This window comes from Ornithorhynchus anatinus, chromosome 11, assembly GCF_004115215.2.
Source record: "Ornithorhynchus anatinus isolate Pmale09 chromosome 11, mOrnAna1.pri.v4, whole genome shotgun sequence".
NCBI lineage: Eukaryota > Metazoa > Chordata > Mammalia > Monotremata > Ornithorhynchidae > Ornithorhynchus > Ornithorhynchus anatinus.
In genome coordinates, this window is record NC_041738.1 from 10418495 (window position 1) to 10440993 (window position 22499).

General features: G+C 44.0%; 1 protein-coding gene and 1 non-coding gene across 12 annotated transcripts in view; both read left to right on the forward strand.

Moving 5' to 3' along the window:
- The window catches only part of ARHGAP32 (Rho GTPase activating protein 32), a 368820-nt gene that overhangs the window by 314599 nt on the left and 31722 nt on the right, over positions 1–22499 (forward strand). For all 11 annotated transcript variants that reach the window (XM_029074544.2, XM_029074539.2, XM_039913577.1 and 8 more), the window contains 2 exons: positions 7450–7599; positions 21834–21936. In XM_029074544.2, the coding sequence (XP_028930377.1) occupies positions 7450–7599; positions 21834–21936 (253 nt within the window). The remainder of the gene's footprint in view (positions 1–7449; positions 7600–21833; positions 21937–22499) is intronic.
- Positions 3655–3792, forward strand: LOC114815322. The gene has a single exon (XR_003763086.1). It is a non-coding gene; the product is annotated as a small nucleolar RNA SNORA7 (small nucleolar RNA).

Below are 22499 nucleotides of genomic sequence, written 5' to 3' on the forward strand. Positions count from 1 at the left end.
AGTACAACACAACAGAGTTGAAAGGCAAGATTTCGGGAAACACTCTAAAATGTGTTACAGTTAGGGGGCGTGGCAGAGTGTAAACATTTTTTTATGGTATTTAAGTGCTTACTATGTGCCAGGCCCTGTACTGAGCTCTGGGATAGATACAAACTTATCAGGTTGGACCCAGTCCCTGCCCCACAAGGGGCTCACAGTCTTAATTGCCATTTTATAGTTGAGGTAACCAAGGCACAGAGAAGTTAAGTGACTTTTCCAAGGTCATACAGCAGATAAGTGGTGGAGCCGGAATTAGAACCTAGGTCCTTCTGACTCCCATGCCCATGCTCTATCCACTAGACCATGCTGCTTCTCTACATAAATATCTCCATAAATGCTGAGGAGTGGGGTGGTGAATATCAAAGTTTTGAGGGGGTACAGAACCAAGTGCTTTGGCGACACAGAAGGAAGGGAGTACTAGGAATGGGAGATGAGTGGTTAGTCAGGGAAGGCTTCTTGGAGGAGACCTGATTTTTTTTAGGGCTTTAAGGATAGAGAGGGTAGGAGTCTGTCACATATGAAGGGGGAGGGAGTCCCAGGCAGGAGGAGGAAATGAGCAAGCAAGAGAGATGATACCAAGGCACAATAAGTAGATTGGTTGTATCAAGTCATCAGTAATTGTACAGTAACAACTCCAAGACTAATGCATTGTAGCTCAAGGGAAAGAGCATGGGCTTGGGAGTCATAGGACCCCGGTTCTAAACCTGGCTCTGCCATTTGGCTGCTGGGTGAATATGGACAAGTCACTTCACTTTTCTGTGTCTCAGATTCATTGATTTATTCATTCATTCAAATGTATTTATTGAGCACTTATAGTGTGTAGGGCACTGTACTAAGCACTTGGGAAAGTACAGTAAAACAGTAAACAGTTACATTCCCTGCCCACAAAGAGCTTAAAGTTTAGGGGTAGGGGAGACAGACATCAATAATACATAAAATTACAGATATGTACATAAGTGTTGTGGGGCTGGGAGGGGAGAAGAGCAAAGGGAGCAAGTCAGGGTGATGCAGAAGAGAGTGGGAGATGAGAAAAGTTTGCTCATTTGTAAAATGGGGATTCAATACCTGTTCTCCTTCCCTGTTAATCAGTGTGCCCCATGTGGAACATGGACCGTGTCTAACCTATTTATCTTGTATCCACCCCAGTGCTTAATACAGTACCTGATACAGAGTAAGCTCTCAATAAATACTGCTGATGGATTGATTGGTTGATTGATTAGGTGTGGAATTGAGGCCTGGGAGGGAAAATGTGTTAGAAGACATCAAGAATGGCATTGGTGAGAAAAGCGGGACGTAGATTGGGCAGAAGAAGCCCAAGAACAGAGTGAATGAGGGCCTCAGGGAATTGAAAAACCGATTTTCGAAAGATGTGGCTTCCAAATGTTGTGGTGCCCACAATAGAAGCCTTGCCAAAGTTTTCTTTGAGAATTGCTGGTCTCGGCAGATTACATATTCTACGAATCTCATGTCTTTCTATCTTGCAACATGTGATCTCATTCCCATTTGGTCTTACATCAATATTAACAATACATTTGTCTTCCATTCCTTGCACAATATCCTCCTCATCTATTTGAAGACTATTATTAAGTTCCCCCTTCAAGTCTCCTCTTCTACATACAAAATGCAGATTTTGTAAAATTAGAGACTGAAAAAAGGAGAGGTCGATGTATGTGGCTACCAGTATTTTAATCTGTGGTTATTGCACAAGTTTGTGTAGATTAGAGTAATTATACATTCAACTAAAATGGTTTTCTCCTTGCTGTGGGAAGACTGTAAAAGGTAAAAAGTGAGTTTTACATATTTTCTGTTCTTTAAAGCAGGAAAATCCAAAAGGAAAAAAATGTAGGCATGAGTTTAAATGGGTCCAAGGTCAAGCTCCAAAGAAAAACTAGATTCTGTTAAATTTAGATCCAAAGTCAAGTTCAAAAGGAAAACTAGATTTTGCAAAACAGAATCCCTCAATTTAAAAGAGCAATTTACAACAGGCAGGTTTTTGAGCAATTAAGAGAACCAGAAATTAAGCTATGAGTCTAGAACCATGATCCTGTGTCCTAAACAGGACCATGTTATTCTTGCTACAGTCCCTCTAGACTAGAAGCTTGTTTGGGCAGGGGATGTGTCTGCCAACTGCGTTGTGCTAAGTACAGTACTCTACTTACAGAAAATGCTCATTAAATATAATCGATTGACCAGTGTTTCTATCCAGAGACTGGAGCAAAGCCGTGGATCGGTGGAATCTAAAAAAAGAGCTGCAAACATGAGCTGTGTGACTATATTCCTGACAGAGAGTGTGAAAGCTAGCAGGCTATTGAGGCTGCTTCAGCCCCTAAATTTGATCTGTTGCTCTTGAAAATTAACAGAATTAGAGACTTCAGAGTCAGAGCTTTAAAAGGAAACACATAGAAGTGTTTATTGAAGAGATGTGCATCAACACTGTCTGTTTCATGGGACTCCCACTTAACATGCCATCTGCCTTGACATTCTCCTCACCTATGCAATAAGCCACGTGTTCTCGCAAGTGCTTTGGCATAATATGGTGCAGTAGACCTAATGGCTAATTCTTGGTCTATTTTGATTGTTTCCCAAACTCCTGATGGCAACAAGCAGGATGACAGACTTGGAAAAACAGAAGTATAAGAATTCCATGACTCTTCCTAGGACAAAATTCCACATACTCATTTTGCAGCCACTTCTAAGGGCAATAGTCAACTAGCCAATCCATGTTATTTGTTGAGTGCTTACTATATGCTGTGAGAGTACAATATAATAGAAGTAGGTAGATACAATACCTGCCCACAAGGAGCTTACAGTTAGTGGGAGCAACCAGCCTGGCTTTGCAAAGAGCGAAATGGATCAGACCTATTTAATTTCCTTCAATCCCTTGGATAAATATGCATACTAAACACCCAACTTGAGCAGCTCAGCCCCAGCCTGGGTTAGCTCATCAGCCCCATCTGAATGGGTTTCTTTGGGCAAATTGTTAAGTGGTTCAATAGGCATTGGGTTCTGCATTTGATTTGCTTTTAGGGTAGCAAAAGAAGCACCGTGAGTTGTGGATTGCGCCTGGGTCTGGGAGTCAGAAGGACCTGGTTTCTAATTCCAGCTCTCCCACATGTCAGCTGTGTGACCTTGGGCCAGTCACTTCACTTCTCTGGGCCTCAGTTACCTCATCTGTAAAATGGGGATTAAGGTTGTGAGCCCCATGTGGGACAGGGACTGTGTCCAACCTGATTAACTTGTATCTACCCCAGCATTTAGAACAGTGCTTGGCACATAATAAGCACTTAACAAGTATCATAATTATTGTTGTTGCTATTGTAGCATTTATAGGATTTGCTGAATCTCGAGCAGCTCTTGGAATATCAGGCATTATATAAGCCTGCCTAGAGTACAAGAACATGAGTCCAGTTGAATGCTAAACATAGGAGGTTTCTTCCCACCTCCAGTTGCCTGGACAGACCAAGGGATCTGACCGTCTTTTAAGGTATCTATGTCAGTCAATGTCCCAGACCACTGCACCCCAACTCTCAAAGACTACAAATGGGTACCAGGGAAACACAGAGGACTACTTGAAGAGGACCACTAGCCTGAACTTAGTTACTTGGGATTTGTGCGACCCTCTCAGGGTCGCACCTGGAGAGTTTCCAGTATTCTATCAGTCTTGGCTATGGGAAGGAGAGTCGAGGAGAGGCCTACCCATTCCATTCCTTGCTTGGGCAGTGGCTAGCGAATGGAAGGCAATCTGCTACAAGTCAAAACTCACCCATGCTGGGCAGCAGCGGCATGGGAGAGAGTCGAGGGGGGAAACACAAGTTTACTGCACGAAAGGTGGCAATGGTAATCTACTTTTGTATTTTTACCAAGAAAACTGTATGGATACACTACCAGAACGATTGCAGATGGAGAACGGGGCCTTCTGGGAGAGATATGTCTGTGGTGTCAATATGGGTTGGAAACAACTAGACGGTATAAAACAAGACGAGTTTGTGTGGTGTGTGTGTGTGCGTGTGTGTGTGTGTGAGAGAGAGAGAGAGAGAGAGAGAGAGAGAGAGAGAGAGAAAGAGAAATAGTGAGTGGGGTAGGGGTGCGGTAAAGCGGGGGCAGATAGGCAAATTGACTCAGAAACTAAGAGTGACCAAGACCTGGGACTATGCTCTGCTGGGAGATCCACCCTGGCTCTGAACATCTCTGTCTAGTGAACCCGACATCTCTGTCTAGTGAACCCCTGGCCAATTTCTGGGTCTAACTGGGCCCACTCTTTCACCAGGGTGACCCTTGGCTGGAGCGTATCAGGCTCAGACCTGCCCAAGTTAGTGCCATGTCCTTCAAGCTGGGGGAGGAACTAACTCAGCCACCCTGGATGTGAAAAGAAATGGTGGCATTCGTTTACAGGTGCTTCTGCCTCCTGTACTGGAGAGTCACTTCCGGGGTCACCCCGGATGTTTATTGAACCATATTTGGGAGAGAGAAAAAAAAGTTTGTGTAATCAGGGATTGAGGGCCAAAGTTGTACTAGGCTAAATCCTGAAAGGAAAATTCTTAGTCACGCAAAACTGAAGGCTTGCAGGGACTGGAAATTACTTGAGTCATATGTGTGTACATTTGGGGGATGGATCTTCACTGCACAGGGGATTCAGTTCACTAACTCATTGTTAGGGATTGGTACAATCACTAATATAAAGGGGCTGTGCCCAGCCCCACCCTTTGATAGTGCTTGGCCCTCACCACCATCTCTCAAAGTCCAACACATTCTCCAAACTACAGTTGGAAGTTCAAGTTATAAAGTACTTATTGGGGTCATAAAGATTTAGACCTTTTGATGTTAACCTGAGTCTCTTTTAAGCCTTTTATAACTTCCTGGTGGGCTGGTTTAGGAGAATAAGAATTAGGTTTGAAACAGCCAGACACCAGGAATAAATATGTACATCCTGATACAAATGAGCATGGTAGGCAGGTCCCAGGGCACTTAATCCCCTTTACTGGAGAGATGTGGAAATCTGAGGGTTTCCTTCCAGAATTATGGAGATACTTCAGGCAACTAACTCCCTTAGCCTTTCTGCATGTTATTTGCCATAAGTGGAAGATAAAAATTTTCATTACATCCCAAATATCTTGTGATTTTCATTTTTTTTTTAGGTGCCATGAGATTTTTCCCATTGAAGTAAGGGCATGGTATTTTTTATTTTTATTCAAGAAAACCTGAGTTCATTATTACCAACTTGCAGAGGTAGATGGTAATTGCCAATGAGTAAATCTAGGCCATTCCTGATATAGTATAGGCCCATACTTTATAATCAAATATGAACCAAGGGCTTGTACTTGGGTGTAATGGGCAAAAGCAGTTATGGCTCTATGAACGTTCCTGTTTTTCGACTGTAGCAATTGTTCTTTTCCTCTCTTCTGAGTTGTTCCAAGGGGTACACAGGCTCAGTGGACAGAGCATTGCTCTGGGAATCTGGAGACATAGGTTCTAGTCCGGGTTCTGCTTATAGCTAGCTAATATGGGCAAAGAACTTAAATATTTTGCTATGGGCAGCAACCTCACCTTAAACTCACTCACTGCCCACAGCAGAACCTGACCGGAAGTGAATAGGAAGTGTGAGTGACTCCGAGCAAGCTATTAACTTGGTCGGGCATCAATTCCTCCAAGCACCTTAGTAGGACCGAGACGCATCCATTGGTTCTTGTTGGAGGGCACCATCATCATCGTCTAGACTGTAAGCTTATTGTGGGCAGGAAACATGTCTGCTAATTCTGTTGCTTTGTACTCCTCCAAGCACGTAGTACAATGCTCTGCACATAGTAAGTGCTCAGTAAATACCATTAATTGATCATCAGTCAGTATGTTTACTGAGTGCTTACTGTGTGCAGAGCACTGTATTAGGCACATGGGAGAGTTCAATATGACAGAGTTGATAGACATAATCCCTGCCCACATCATCTCATTGACACTTCAGCCTGCTTGCGAAGCGATCAAGGGACAGATGTTATAATTACTAATGTGAAAAATGAGCCTCAATCAATCAGTAGTATTTATTGAGTGCTTATTATGTGCACAACACTGTTCTAGGCTCTTGGGAGATTAAAATACAAGAGGATTAGCAGGCATATGGCCTACCCATAATGAGTTTACAGTCTAGAGGGGAGACCAAAATTAATATGACTAAATAATTTCTGTGACAAAGGTGTGACTTTGCCAAGGTCCCATAGACATGATTGACAGAACTGTTTCAAAGCTAGAGTTTTGGAACTTCCATAATTGATCTGGTTCCTTGCCAAATGCTTCCAGGCAAATGCCGCCAAACCATCGGTGGCCAGTTCAGTTCCAGTCCCAGATGTACAGTTCCCAGTTGGAGTCAGCCCATAACACCCAGTAGGGTCTGGAGAAGCTCTGTGAGGGCCAGCCGGTTCCTTGTTGGGCTACCAATGGCCCAGAGAGGCCCTGAGAAACTGGGTCAGATTGTCTGGGGGATGTACCAATTTTGGGGGGGACTCGAGGGCCCGGCTCACGGTATGCTCTTCTTCCCAGGATGAGCTGGGATCCAGTTAGGATGAAGATAGCTGCCTGAACTGGCTTCAGCCAGTCCTCACCCTGAGCCAGGTTTCAGGGCGGAGGGGGAAGTGTGCTTTTGTCCTCAGGGCTCGGGACCAAGTTGACTAACAAGGGCTTTTTTCACTAGGCAACACTTCGCCGTTTCCTTTCATTGCATTTCAACATTCTTGACTTGGGGTTAAATGCAGGATGATTCCTTCAAGGCTTTCAGTTTTGTTGCCTCTGTAAAATTGCTGTTGACTTCCATGAATATTTCCAAGCCCAAGTCGTAGAACTGGTTCTCTTTTTAACACTGGTTTTAAACTGATGCAGCCTTTCCATGAGGCCCAGTAGCGTGGGATCTCTCTGAGCACCGTTTACAACATGCACATTTCAACCTGGTAAATTCAGACCATCAAAATGGCTTTTCTTCTGGTGTCATTCCCAGATGGTTTGAGTGTCCCTGCAAAAAATGTTTCCAGCCACCAAGAAGAATATTTTAGAAGACTGCAAGAGCCCCAAAGTATATATGTCTTTTTGTTTTTTAAATCCCAAATCCCCCCTCCCCTCCAAGGCAATATGTAACAATGGTCAAGTTTTGTGCATGGCCTTTACTCACTTGTTAGTCCACGTTGAGGCACCTGAAATGAATACAGTCTGCAAATCAACCATTGATTACTTTGAGAGAGATGGAAAGAAGATAAGAGGGTAGTGCTGGAGTGTGTTTTCAGAAATCCCTTATTGCAGATATGTTGCAGAAGAAGATAAACGGGGTCTGTTCACTAACACTGACCTTTTTTACTTGATGGTCTTGGTTATCAATGTGTCTCCCCTTCTGTAAGATGGCCCACCTAAAATATTTTTCTTTTCATTTTTCAGTGTCCAAAAAGCACGGCAAGCTCATTACCTTCCTACGCACATTCATGAAGTCTCGTCCAACCAAGCAGAAACTGAAGCAGCGGGGTATTTTGAAGGAGAGGGTATTTGGCTGTGACCTGGGAGAACACCTCCTGAATTCTGGCTTTGAAGGTAAAAGCAGAACTCTCACTGAACCTTTGATGTAACTTATTAACTTCTCCATACTGGTTGGGGAAATCATGAGGATTGCTGTGGCACTGCAAAGTAGTAGAAGCCAAAGCATTTACTGACTGCCCAAGGTATGCAATGCATTAAACTAAGTGGTCCAAAAGTACACAACAATGGAGTGTCACATTCCGTGCCCACAAACAGCTTCTGTCTAGTAGGTGAAGACAGATATACAAGTATTTACCAACAGAGTAATCTAAATAAATAATTGAATGTAGAACTGACTCAGCATAGATAGAGAAGCAGCATGGTCCAGTGGAGAGAACATGGGCCTGGGAGTTAGAGAAGCTGGGTTCTGATCCCAGCTCTGCCACGTTCCTGCTGTGTGACCTTGGGAAATCACTTAACTTGTCTGTGCCTCAGTTCACTCATCTGCAAAATGGAGATTCAGTACCTCTTCTCTCTCCTACTTAGACTGTGAGCACCATCTGGGACCTGATTATCTAGTATCTACCGCAGTGCTTAGTACAGTGTGCTTAGAGAAGCAGCGTGGCTCAGTGGAAAGAGCATGGTCTTTGGAGTCAGAGGTCATGAGTTCAAATCCCAGCTCTGCCACTTGTCAGCTGTGTGACTGTGGGCAAGTCACTTAACTTCTCTGGGCCTCAGTTACCTCATCTGTAAAATGGGGATTAAGATTGTGAGCCCCATGTGGGACAACCTGATTCCCCCGTGTCTCCCCCAGCGCTTAGAACAGTGCTCTGCACATAGTAAGCGCTTAACAAATACCAACATTATTATTATTATTATTATTACAGTGCCTGGCACATAGTAAGCATTTAATGAATACCAGCATTTATTTATTTTTAGTTTTTATATGTCCTGAGGGTGGGTATAAATAATGACATATGCCTATAGTTGTGTGTATGAGTGTGTGTGTTTGTATGTAATGGCTTGATATTTTGGGAACTGATCAGGGGAGGCTGATATGAATGTCTGGGAATCTTTGCAAGGATGGGTGGGAAGGGATCTGATATGTCAACTTTGGGGAGGGAAGGATTTCCAAGTTGGAGGAAGAGCATGAGTGAGGGTAGGTAGGCAAAATGAGATAATTGGTAACAGCATTAAGGTTACAAATGTGCACTCTCTACTCTCAGTCTACCTGTTGTTAGTCTCATCTAATTATCTCCTCCTGTCATACCCCAATTCTTCAGTTCAACCCCCAAAGCATTGAGGGAAAAGTATGGAAAAGCTCAGATTTTAATGAGCCTCAGAGGTGAATTGCTTAATATAAAATTTGGGGGTATGGAAATGAATTTGTTTGGTCCTTTTTTGAGTTTGCAAATTGTCATTCTTCAGCGGTAGTTCAGATAACCAGCTCACCTTAACAGGGGAAGGAAAGGAATCATTTTATCTCCGAAAGTGTGCCGTTCCATCCTCTGGGGAAAAGCACAATCACAGGCTCTTACACTTTCCCAAGGCTTTTATTGTCTTGGGCACCACACGGTTTTATGACCGTTATCTCTGGATAGTTTGGACATAACTCTGGTTGAAGACAGAGGATTGGACTAGATGATCCTGGCAGATTATGTTATTGGGTTTCTTTTCCCTATACTGACTGAGGGAGTTTGGAATACCCTTGGGAAACAGGGACAGGCAAGGCTAATCCAGTTGTGAAAAACACTGGTAAAATAAGGTTAATAAAGTCAAGTCTAAAAGAAAGACTTTCCTTTAGTAGTAGGACAGAGCCAACAGAGACAGAATTGGAACCAGAAAAGGCTTAGAGACCAAAACATAATAACAAAGAAAAAAAAAGAAAAAGTAATATCATGGTTTACAGGCTGTCAGAGTCCTCCTAAATCCTAACTCTGCCAGCAGTCCTGCACTGTTGAATTCCCAACACCTAGAGGCATAATTCAGTGTCCACCTAAAGAACTTAAAATTCATCCATACCCATCTTCAGCACTTATACATACATGTGTATTCAGTTCTACATTTGATCATTAATTGTGATTCTACTCTTTGTAAATATTTTCGTGCTTAACTTCCCCTCTAGACTGTGGGCAGGGAAGGAGTCTCCTACCAACTTTGTTGTATTATATGCTCTCGAGTGCTTTGTACAGTGTTGACTGAGTGCTTATTGTGTGCAGAGCACTCTACGAAGCGCCGGGAGACTACAGTACAACAGAGTTGCTAGACATGTTCCCTCCCCACAATGAGCTTACAGTGTAGAGAGGAAGACAGACATTAATATAAATAAATTGTGGATATTTATATAAGTGCTATGGGATGTAGAAGGGATTGGGAAAAGAGGATATGAGGGCTTAGTCAGGGAAGGCCTCTTGGAGGAGATGTGCTTTCAATACAGCTTTGAAGGTAGGAAGAATGATTGTTGGATATGAAGAAGTAGGACGTTCCAGGCCAGAGGCAGGATGTGGGAGAGAGGTCAAGGTGAGAGAAACGAGATCGAGGTACAATGAGTAGGTTGGCATTAAAAGAGCGAAGTGTGGGGGCTGGGTTGTATTAGGAGTGGCAAGGTGATTGTTTTTTTAAAGCCGATGAAAAGGAGTTTCTGTTGATACAAAGGTGGATGGGTAACCACTGGAGGTTCTTGAGGAATGGGGAAGCATGGACTCAATGTTTTTGTAGAAAAATGATCCGGAAAGCAGAGAGAAGTAAGCTGTAATAGGGAGAGACTGGAGGCTGATAGAGTAATCACGGCAGATTAGGATATATACTGGTTTAACATGGTAGCAGTTGGGATGGAGAGGAAAGGGCAGATTCTAGCGATTTTGTGAAGGTTGAATCAGCAGGATTATGACATTGAATATGTAGGTTGAATGAAAGATGAAACAAGGATAATAATGGTGGCATTTGTTAAGTGCTTACTATGTGCCAAGCACTGTTCCAAGCACGGGGGTGCGGCTACAAGGTAATCAGATTGTCCCACACAGGGCTCATAGACTGAATCCCCATTTTACAGATGAGGTAACTGAGGCACAGAGAAGTTAAGTGACTTGTCCAAGGTCACACAGCTGACAAACCTCCTGCCTCACCTCACTACTCCTACCCATGACCTCTGACTCCCAAGCCTAGACTCTTACCACTGAGCCATGCTTCTTCTCTGTAATGCCAAGGTTAAGGGCTTATGAGGCAGGAAAGATGGTGATGCTATCTACAGTGATGGTAAAGTCAGCGGGAGGACTGAGGACTGAGAGTGGATGGGAAGGTAAGGAGTTGTTTTGGGCGTGTTCAGTTAGAGGTGTTAGCAGGACATCCAATTAGAGATGTCTTGAAGGAAGGAGGAAGTGCAAGACTGCAGAGAAGGAGAGATCAGGGCTGGAGAAGTAGATTTGGGAGTCATCTGCACACAGATGGTAGTTGAAGCCAGAGGAGTGAATGAGTTCTCCAAGGGAGTGGGTGTAGATGGAGAGTAGAAAGGGGGAACCGGAACTGAACCCTGAGGGACTACCACAGTTAGTGGGTGGGAGGCAGAGGTGTAATCCGCAAAAGAGTCTCAGAATGAGCTGCCAGAGAGACAGGAGGAGAAACCTCCTGCCTCACCTCACTACCCTCCTACTACAACCCAGCCCACACACTTTGTTTCTCTAATGCTAAACTTCTCATTATACCTCAGTCTCATCTATCTCGCTGCTGACCTCTTGCCCACATCCTACCTCTGGCCTGGAACCCCTTCCCTCCTCATATCAGATAGGTAATTGCTCTCCCCCACTTCAAAGTCTTATTGAAGACACATCTCCTCCAAGAAGCTTTCCCCGACTAAACCCTCCTCTCCTTTTCTGCCATTCCCTTCTGCATCACCCTGACTTGCTCCCTTAATTCATGCTCCCTCTCATTCCACAGCGCATATCTATCTATCTGTAATTTACTTATTGATTTATTTATGTATATTAATGTCTGTCTCCCCTTCTAGACAGTGATCTCATTGTGAGCAGAGAATGTGTCCGTTGGTTATTATATTGTACTTTCCCAAGTGCTTAGTACAGCGCTTTGCTCACAGTAAGTGCTCAATAAATATGATTGAATGAATGCATTAACCAGGAGAGGACAGTGTTAGTGAAGCAGAGGTTGGATAATGTTTCCAGGAGAAGGAGGTGGTTGACAGTGCTAAAGACAGCTGAGAGGTCTAGGAGGATTGAGATGGAGTTAGAGGCCGTTGGAGTTCGTACGAAGGAGTTTATTTGTGATCTTTGAAAGGGTGGTTTCTTTGGAGTGAAGGAGGAAGGGGGAGAGGTTGGAGAGGAGCTGGGGAGATTTTAGGGATTTCAAACCTGATACTTCTGCATTCCCAAGTACTTAGCATAGTGCTTCAGTCAACAAAATACCATTACTACTACTACCACTACTGTTAAATCCCCCAGACTTTTATTCATGTATAGGATGAATTAAAACACTTCAAATAAATCTGGCTAATATTTAAAAGAGAATCAGTCAGTGGAATTTATGGAGAACTTCCCATGTGCAGAGCTGTACTAAAATCATTTAGAGAGGTCAGTAGAATAGAGTGGGAAGACAAGGGCTTACAGTCTAGAGGAAAGGGAAATTCAAAGCCTTTGAAACTTAATAAAGCCGTTGAACTGAGAGACAAAAATTGATTAGAGGAACTTTTTGAAGCTCTTTGGTTAAATGTTCCTCCTCCGCATTCTCTATTTTCCTTAGTTGTTTACTGGAGGGAGTGAAGGGAGGATGAAAATTCTCAAGATTTTATGATCATGGTTAGCAGTTTCAAAACTGCTGCTCAAACGTAATTATAGTTGTGGTCCATTTAATAAGGCCTCTTTGGAGTCCCAGCTCTCTCTATTAAGGACTTTTTAGTTGATTTTGGTTTCAAGTTAATAACACTTTATCTCCCCTGATCAAAGCAGATTGTGTGAATTATTCTAGTGGAGGAATATAGCCAGCTCTCACCAGAGTATTGTTTGGCTGAGTGATTCAGTTCGGTGACCCACATGCCAAGTGACGTTATCCCAATCGTCACCTTCGTGCAGAGATTTTCACGTTATAGTGATTAAAGCTGTGTGTACCCAAGTCTTTTAAATCCCTATATTTCTAAAGTGTCAGGTACCTCCCTCTTGGAACAAATTACAACCCCAACCAGTTTCTTCCAAACGCTCTGGGAGAGATCATGTAGTGACCTGCAAGAGCTCCTCCTTTTACCTCTGCCTTATATATAGCTCTGTGCTGGCTTTAGCCACGTTCCCAAGTTGGCTCAGGTTGGCCTGGAAGAACTCTAGTATTCCTGAATTGTGGCGTTCAGAGTTAAACCAAACAATGCAAGTCTTACTTCAGTGGTTCACCTCAATAATCAATAGTTTCTTTCCAATTCAAAATGATCAGTCCCTCATGGATCTCATCTCATTCGGTTTGAGCCACTTTCTATTTATGGGGTCACTTGACCTGAGCCGTAAGGACAGGGTGTTTCATTTTCGTTTGGATTTCATGGTAGCCTCTTGGGTCCTCGGGATTCTTTGTCAGAAGAAAGTATTCTGGAGTCTTGTACCCTGGCTCGGGAAGTGTGATTAGCCTTCTGTTCTCTCTCCCTTGAAAGGGTTTCCAGTTTGTTCTGCTTGACTGAAATCCGTCACGCTTACATAGTTGAAAGTCCATGGACAGGCACTGATTCATGAGCCATAATCCCTACTAAAAATCTTCTCTAGTGTTCCGTTTCACAGGAGCCAAACACACAGGGATATTATCTTTTCCCAAATGGGATCAGTTACACTGTTCTTGACCAATGAAGCAGATGTTCTGCCGGTTAATTCCAAGACACTTTGCATACTGTTCCTGTGTGTCTGCTCCCCCTCCGTCTGTAAAAATTGGAAACTCTCTAAGCTATCGGGTTTTCTCAGGTTTGAAGTCCTGTGTTTTTTCTCCTTGGAAAATTGGAATTGGCAGTCACCTTCAATCAGGTAACTAATTTGGTTGAGCAGGTGTGAGTGAGATGCTTAGAGACTGTGTCTGCCCACTCCTTTGTTCTCTCCCAAGCGCTTAGTACAGTGCTGTGCATGCACTAAGCACTCAATAAATATCACTGATTGATTGAGACACTGCACTGACAGCACACAAGGTTATGAGAATGGAGAAGACCCAGCCCCTGCCCTCAAGAAGAGAACTGGCTGAAAGGAAGAGGCCAGTTTTGCCCTAAAGTACCAGAACTCAGCAAGTTCAAGTCCTCATCTTATTCTCAGGAAGAGATATCCCAGGGTAAAAGCACTCATTCACATCCATGAGTGAATTATACCCCAGACTGAAGCTATTTGTCCCTAGAGCTAGACTGTAAGCTCCTTGAGGGCAGAGATGGTGTCTGCCAACTCTGTTGTATTGTACTCTCCCAAACGCTTAGTACAGTGCTCTTCACTCAGGAAACACTTCATAAATTGATTGATTCAGGTGCCTTTCTGCCAGCTTTAAACTCCACAGAGTGGGTGGGGTGTGGGCTGGCCTCCTCACTTGGTACATCTAGCAATGTGGAATGGAAGTGGGCAGGGGCCCTTGGTAAAATAATTATATATATAAAATTCATAATTATATATATATATATATAAATAATGACATTTGTTAAGTGCTTACTATGTGCCAGGCACACTACTAAGCGCTGGGGTGGATACAGTCAAATTGGGTTGAACATGGTCCCTGTTCCACGTGGGGCTCACAGTCTCAATCCCCATTTTACAGATGAGGTAACTGAGGCCCGGAGAAGTGAAGTGCCTTGCCCAATGTCACCTAGCAGACAAGTGTTGGATCTGGGACCTTCTGACTTCCAGGCCTGTGGTCTATCCACTACGCCACGCTGTTTGGTTCCACACTGGAAGAAGCCTAAATTGCAACTTACATTACTTGCCCTCGAGACTAGCCAGAACCTTAGCTGTGGAGGTGACCCTGACCCTCGGCAGCACACTTCAACTAGAACTACATGTCCAAAGGGAGAGAACCACACTCTTCAGGGGTTTTTCTTTTAGAGTAATTCCTTCATGTATGGCAAGCTGTAGCAATATACGTCATCAAAAATCAGTTCACCGAAGACATCTTCAAAAGAGCAAATAGACCGGTTCTTTTTTAAATTGTGTTTTTGCAAAAGAGAAGGCTGGTTGTGAAATATCACCTCCTGTGTCTTGGGAGATTTTAAAGATCCAGAAACTCAGATTGCCTAACCAGTCCTCTAGAAATTTCAAAAGTGATTGTGAACAGCTAGCGTTGACTGTTTTTTGCAAGTTTTAAGTCTATCTTGCCAAATATGTAGAAGTATCATGAGCAGTAAAAATGAGGGTCATGGTGACTTCCACCTCCCCTTTTGACTCTGATTTACCAAAGGGTTGATTTAGGAGCCAAATAAAGTTAAACTTTTACATACCTGATTATCATTCCAAGATTCCAAAAACTCATCCAAAATTCCAGTCATCTGAACTGTTTCCAAAGTAGAAGTTATGATTTAAAGTCCATGCCCTGCCTGCCATCTGTGCCTGCAGGGAAATGGTGGGGGCACCTGGGGGCGGGGGCTTCCCTCTCCCAGTTACAGGAGAGAGGCAGCCCTCATATCCCACACACCCCCTGCACATCTGGCTTCCATGTAGGATCTGGGGTTTCAGAAGAGAGGACACCTGGGTCCCATATGTATCAATGAGATTCCCTCGAGTTCCCTCCCTTCCATCCACCGGGCAGTCAGTCATATTTATTGAGTGCTTACAGCCTGCAGAGCCCTGTACTAAGCACTTGGGTGAGTACAAATAACAATGCAATGGTCACATTTCCTGCCCACAACAAGCTTCCAGTCTCGAGAGACATGGAGTCAGAGATGGGGCCCAGGCCTCCCCAGCAGTCCCAGGCTAGAGCAGGGCAGGCTTCTGCCAAAGAGAGGCAGGTAGTTACCTTGGTGTGCTTTTGAGGGAAACCTTGCATCTCTGACTTCCAGATTGGAAACTGGCTCTCTGGGAGTTGGCAGTGTGGCCAGATCCATGCAGTGATCAGTAATGGGCAAATATGAGGACTGTTGGCCATGCTCCCATGTCAAAAGTACCAAGTTCTTATTTGTATACATCGGCCCAGCAAAATGGCATATTATAGTAATTAATTAATTATGGTATTTGTTAAGCACTTTCTATGTGCCAGGCACTAAACTAAGCTCTGGAGTGGTTACAAGGAAATCAGCTTGAACAGAATCCCTGTCCCACGAGGGGCTCACAGTCTCAATCCCCATGTTACAGATGAGGTAACTGAGGCACAGAGAAGTGAAGTCACTTGCACCAGACCACACAGTAGACAAATGGCAGAGACAGGATTAGAACCCATGCCCTTCTGACTCCCAGGACTGTGCTGTATTCACTATGCCATGCTGCTGTTCAGGTAGTATCCAAGTGGACACAAATACCTTGCCACTCTGACATAGTTTTCCCAGTGGCCTTTGCTCCCTGTTTTCTGAGGTCTGTAGTGTCCTGTTGTATTGAGTTGGGCCAGCACGGCCTCGGAAAGCTACTGGTTGGTTGGGCTTCACTTTGGCGTAGGCAGCACTTACACCCTCAGTAGATTTAAATCTCTACTTCCGCTTCCCTCATCACACTGCCACTTCAGGAATTTGTCTAGAATGCAAATAGACCACCTCAATGAAATCCATCAGCTAAAACTCCCTTGACAAGGAAAAAAGCCAGTGGAATCTCTAAGCAGTGCATCATCAAACAGATGATTTTCCTCCATCCCTGGTAAACCAAAAAAACAAATCCGAACTTCTTCCTAGGATATCCCTATATTATCCTAAGGTTTGGGGTCACCCATTATATAGTGCAGTCCCAACCCGCTAGAAATGCACCCCAGAAGGGAATCGGTTAAATACCTATGAGAGTATCTGATTACATTGCCTCTGGGATCATATCGACCGGTGCCATTGCAGCATGAGAGTTTGGGATCAGAGCAGGGGAAGGAGGCGAGAAGAGCCATGAGAGGGAGAGCAGGTGGCAGTGGGAATTAGGGGGAAGGCATTGCTTAATGGTATGCCTATCTTTTCTGTGGAAAAAGTTGGCGAGCTTTCGAGCAATGAGGCAGAACATGTAGGGGTGGGGAATTGAAGACATCAGAGAGCTGCCCAGTTGTAGCTAAGCTAAAATAAAAAGCACAGCGTGAAACTGTAGTGGGTCATGTCCAAAATGGGGAAAATAATTCCCAATAAATCCCAACTTTATCCTTATTAAAATGCACTCATAAAACTTGGCTTAATGTAGATCTGTTTTCATTGTTTTGTGCTGCTTTAGTCAATGTGCGTGGCCAACCCACTGATCTGTTGTGTAGGGTTGTGTTACGTGGGTGTAACTCGGTAAAGCAGTGTCAAATCCATCTGAGGCCCGCTTGAGCTGGCTATCAAGGATTGTCAAAGACATTGCTGCCTTGCCACTCATCCTACTTGAATAGATCTTAACTGCGTATCTGAACCCAGGCTTCACTCAGTCTTATTTGAAAGGCCATCAGAGTGTGAGCTATTGAAAACTTTTATTGTTTTAAATTGTGGCACAAGGTATATGGGATAAGCTCTTTCTTGTTTTCAGAGATTAATGAAAACCGTGGTTTCATCAGGGGCCCTTAGATGTTCCTTAGACATTGTTCCCCACTGCACATGAATTGATCAGGTTAGATGTTGAGGAGACTGGTGTTATAGATGGTGCCAAGGCTCACGTATCAAAATACCAAGGGGTTCAGATAACGTAAAGTTATCAGTGCTAAAGTTCAAAATGGCTCTCGGAGGTATGGCCTGGGTTTGCCGCCCTTGCTCAGAAATCCTCTTCTAATCCCAACCATGCCACTATCACTACTGCGTGAGTTTGAGCAGGCCAATTAATGGAGATTAAAAAGATTTCACAGAAGTCTGTTTGATTAACAAATGGATGGTTATGAAATGCATTCTTTGCTTGGTGAAGAAAGCCCGGCATGGTTTCTTAACCCCTTATAAAAGAGTGTACCTCATTCTTGGTGTTGAATTGGGAGGTTGCTTCTAAATCCTATTCAGCCGCAGTGACTTTAATTTCCCATATGGAGCAGTTGCCGACTACGGTATGAGAGGCAATTTTCAAGCACAAAACATCCAGTTTACGTTGTGTGAGGTAGACAACTTTTTTTAGTGAATCCAGGAATAAGTAGCACATGTAACATAGGAGCCAATGCCTTTTCTATCCCTCTCTTTTTTCATTAAATATTTATTGCAGCAAAGTTTTCCGAGGACCCGTGAGGACTGTAACTCCAATAATTTTCCATTTCTAAAAACTTTACCCCAGTTTCAGAGCTAACTGAGATTGGGATTTTTGATTGAATGAGTTTTGTTTGGAAAATTTAATAATTACACCAGCTGGTTGGTTTCTGAAGAGCCTCCAGGTGTCAGTGTCTTTCCTTTTTAAGCTTTATAACCTTCTTGGTCATTTCCAGAGGACTCTGGGCCAAAAGTTCTGGAAAGTGGAAACCATAGGCACTGCCTGGATTTGTTGAATTCCACATTTGTCCCAAACCTTTTCTTAACTTTTGTCAAATTCCAGTGAGTTTAATTTGGGAGAAATTTGGAGAAGATTTGTCTTCAAGTGAGAACAACCATACTTGACTTTTTTTAAGCAATGCCCTCTCCCAGCTGCTGATTTGCCTTTCAACTAACAGTTACTGTGGAGCTATCATCCTCATCACCATCAGTGGTATTTATTAAGTGTTTACTATGTGCAGAGCACGAACACTCCAGAGAGTCCAAGTCAAGGGTTAAAGGGCACTTGCTTTGTTTTGGGGCCTGACACAGTCCAAAGTGGATGGAAGGATATGTGATCATTGACTTCTTAGAGGATCACTATATGGCATTCCACCCAGTCTAGAAAACTTGAGCTGGTCCCTGGACCAGGATTGAACTAAGTTTTGGCCAATTTTGTATTGAGGAGCACCCTTGAAGGCCAAAATTAATAATAGTTGTGGTGTTTAAATGTTTACTATATTCCAGGCACCGAATTAAGCATTGAGGCAGATACAAGCAAATGGGGTTGGACACAGTCCCTGTCCAACATAGGGTTCATAATCTCAATCCCCATTTTACAGATGAGTTAAATGAGGTCCAGAGAAGTGAAGTGACTTACCCAGGTTCACACAGCAGACCAGTGGCAGAGCAGGGATTAGAACTCACAGCCTTCTGACTCCCAGGCTTGTGCTCTATCCACTATGCCATATTGCTTCTCTGAATTCAGACTCCTTCTTCAGACCTCCAAATCAGTTTTCCTTATTCAGTCAGTGGTATTTCTTGAGCTCTTACTGTGTGCCAAGAACTGTTCTAAGCACTTGGGAAAGTACAGTACAACAGTTGGTAGATGCAGTCCATGCTGACAAGGAGCTTACCATCTTATTCAGGCATCATTCCTCAGTTGCAAGGGACAGCTATGTGACAGAAAGAGTCCCTTATCTTCCCATCCCACTTCACTCTTTAAACAGAGCAAGAAATGAACAACAGGAGGGGGAAACTCTTTGATCTCAGCTCAAGGATGGAAAGGCATATATCCATCATCATTCATTTAGCAGTTCCCTTGGGAGTTCTTTGAATCTGAAGTTAAATCATTAACTTCACACCTTCCTGATTATGGGGCTTCTTATTTTGGGAGTTACTGGGTGGCTGTTTTAACTAAAGGTTAGAATGGACAGATAAAGTTGTGGGAATTTTTGTTTGGAAGCATAGCCATGAGCTGCACAGACCTGGGTTTTCCATTTATCGTTTCCATGCTGGTGACCATTAAACTTGGTATATTCACTTGCTATGTGTGGCATTCAGCTTAGCAGCTGTATTTCTGTCCAGGATAGTTTATTAAGCAGTCAAGAAGCCAAAGCTTTGTAGCAGTTCACCTTCTTGCTGACATATGATACTCATGAGCCCAGGGTAGGGGGGGTACCCTGAGGGAGGCCTCCGTGCCTGACTGAATAAACAATAATCACTATCTTAATAACCGAGGAGCCTCTTCCCTTCTTTCTTCTTCTCTCCCTCCCCACAATCTCCAAACACTGTATTTTTTGAAATACAGCCAATTCTCCATCATTTGGGGCCTGATCCACCCACCTTATAGATAATTCAGGCGCTTTGCTTCTCCCTCCATCTTCCTGCTTTGGGGATATTTCTGTGCTAATTTGCACCTCCGCCAGTGAGTTCTTAGAAAAAAAAGATAAAATTTAAACGATGTTCCTTATTAACATGCTTGTTAGAAGATTTGGTCAAGGAGAAGGCTTAACTATGGGTAAATTCAGTTTTGGGAAGGCCTGTGGTTCCAAGTCTTCTTGCTTTTCTAAATGAGAGTTCAAAGTCTCAGTGTCAAACCCATGATAATGGGTGTTCGAAAGGGCACTGCAGTACTTCCCTTAACAGGCTATTCCTGACCTGGGTTAGATTGCCAGTGTATTTGTGTCCCTTTTCTGTTTGCTTTGTTTTATCTCATTTCCTGTCTTCCTCCTCTTCCCTCTCCCATTCTCTCTCTCCCTCTTTACCTGATTTGTACTCTGTATGTGTGTGCGCGCGCGCGCGTGTCTGAGATACTCTGCCTCCCCCCACCCCCTTTTCTTTGTGCCTGCCCCTCTCTCAGAGGGTCTTCGTTTTTCTCTCTTCCTGCCTCTTCCAGTGTTCCGACAATCAATCAATCAGTGGTATTTATTGAGCACTTACTGTGTGCAGAGCCCTATACCTCTGCCCTCTTGAGTTTCTCTCTTCTCCTCCTTCTTTTCTTCTCCTCCTCCCCTGCCAACCTGTCTTTCTGCTCTTGCCCATTGCTTTCCTCCTCCTTTTCCCCTCAGTCTCTTAATGCACAGAACCCAGACAAAGAGGAACTTGGCGCTCTCTCTCTCTCTGTGGGCACCTGCTCCCCTAGTTTTTATTCTCCTCCTCACTTCTCTTCCCTGATCTTTGGTTCTTTGGTGCCCATCGCCGTCCCCTCCTTCCCTCACTCCACTACTCACTTAGAGCAGCAAATGGGTAATGTAGAGTCGGGGGATGAGAACCTTGGAAGAAAGCATTGCCCTGCCTGAGTTCAAAGTCACTGGCAATTAATCAATCATTGGTATTTATGTGCAGAGCACCCCTTGGGAGAGTACAATACAACAGAGTTAGCAGACACATTCCCTCACCCACAACGAGCTTACAGTCTAGATGGGGAAAGACATTAATATAAATGAATATCACCGTGGCAAATGAAGAAACAGCAGGGTGCAATAGGAAGGGGTGTGGCAATTATCATGAGTGAAGGAGCAAATAAGAGCGTCACAGAAGGAAGTGGGAGAAGAGGAGAGGAGGGCTTAGGGAAGGCTTCTTGGAGGAGGTGTGCCTTCAATAAGGTTTTGAAGTGGGGGAGAGCAATTATTTGTCTGATATGAGGTGGTAGGGTGTTCCAGGCCAGAGGCAGGATGTGGGCAAGAGGTATCATCCTGCCAGGACTCATGACCATTGCCCTCACTGTGTCCATGAGCATTATTGTGCCTGTGCTCATGAGCGTTGTTGTGCTTGGGCTTGTGATAATTTCTTGCCAGTGCTCACAGGCGCTGTTCTACCTGGGCTCGTGAGTGTTGCCCTGTCTCTACTACTGAGTACAACCAGTACCAGCCATTTGCTATATGTGGGTGTTGATGTTGAATCTCAAGTCACTAAGTGCTGCTTAATATTTAACTCATCAAACAAGAGCTAATAAGCATCTGTCAGGAATAACAGATGAGTCTGGGCCCTGAGTCAGGACTGAGACCCTGTAAGGAGGAGCTGATTCTATCTAGTGCTAGTGGTTTCACAGTGCAACATGCACTCTTGTCCCTGCCCGCCATGTTTGTTCTGCCAGGGCCCGGAGTGCAGTGAGGGTGGCGGACAGGGATGCAGCCCAGTGAGAAGCGCACATGCCAAGGTTTTTCAGACGGGACCTATCTGTGTCTGAAATGAATAAGCACACCTGTGAAAAGAAGGATTTTTTTTTTCCTTTGCCCCTCAATATCATGTTCAGGGTCCATCGAGTGCCCTGGAAGAATGGGTGATGCTACACCTGCTAGGCCTTCCTGTTCTCATGTAGGGTCTCATGATAATTTAGAAAGATAATCAGGAGGAATGTAATGTTGGCAGTTCACCTTTCAGGAGGGTGAGCCAATAGAGGAGGTCTGAAAAAATCACCCACCGTGGCTTCTCAGTAACCTTCCCAGAGCATGCACGTGATTTGAACACTCAGCTCAGCTCACCTTTCACGATTTTCTTTTCTTCTCTTTAGTGCCCCAAGTTCTTCAGAGCTGCACTTCATTCATTGAGAGATATGGCATCGTGGATGGAATATACCGTCTCTCAGGGGTTGCCTCCAACATCCAGAGGCTACGGTAAAACTTTCCACCTTCTCCTCAGCTGGAGTTTTGTTTTTGTTTTCCTCTACCCAGCACCCTTATTTAAACACACTCATCTTCCAACTTGAATTTGGCAGGATGGGGATTGCAGATTTTGGAGTATAGAACCACATGTGGAGTTGGGCTGGGAATGGAGAGGTGGGGACGGATAGGGTGATAGAATGAGGGCCCAGGGTGCAGCCCCCAAGTATAATAATATTGGTACTTGTTAAGTGCTCACTATGTGCCAAGTACTGTTCTAAGTGCTGTGGTAGATTCTGAATTGTACTTTCCAAGCACTTAGTACAGTGCTCTGCACACGGTAAGCACTCAATAAATATGATTGAATGAATGAATGAATACAAGTTAATCAAATCGGACACATCGGGCTCACAGTCTTAATCCCCATTTTACAAATGAGGTAACAGACACAGAGAAGTTAAGTGACTTGCTCAAGGTCAAACAGCAGGAAGTGGCAGAGCCGGGATTAGTACGCAGGTCCTTTGACTCCTAGGCCCATACCCTATCCACTAGGCCATGCTGCTTCTCAATCACTTCCT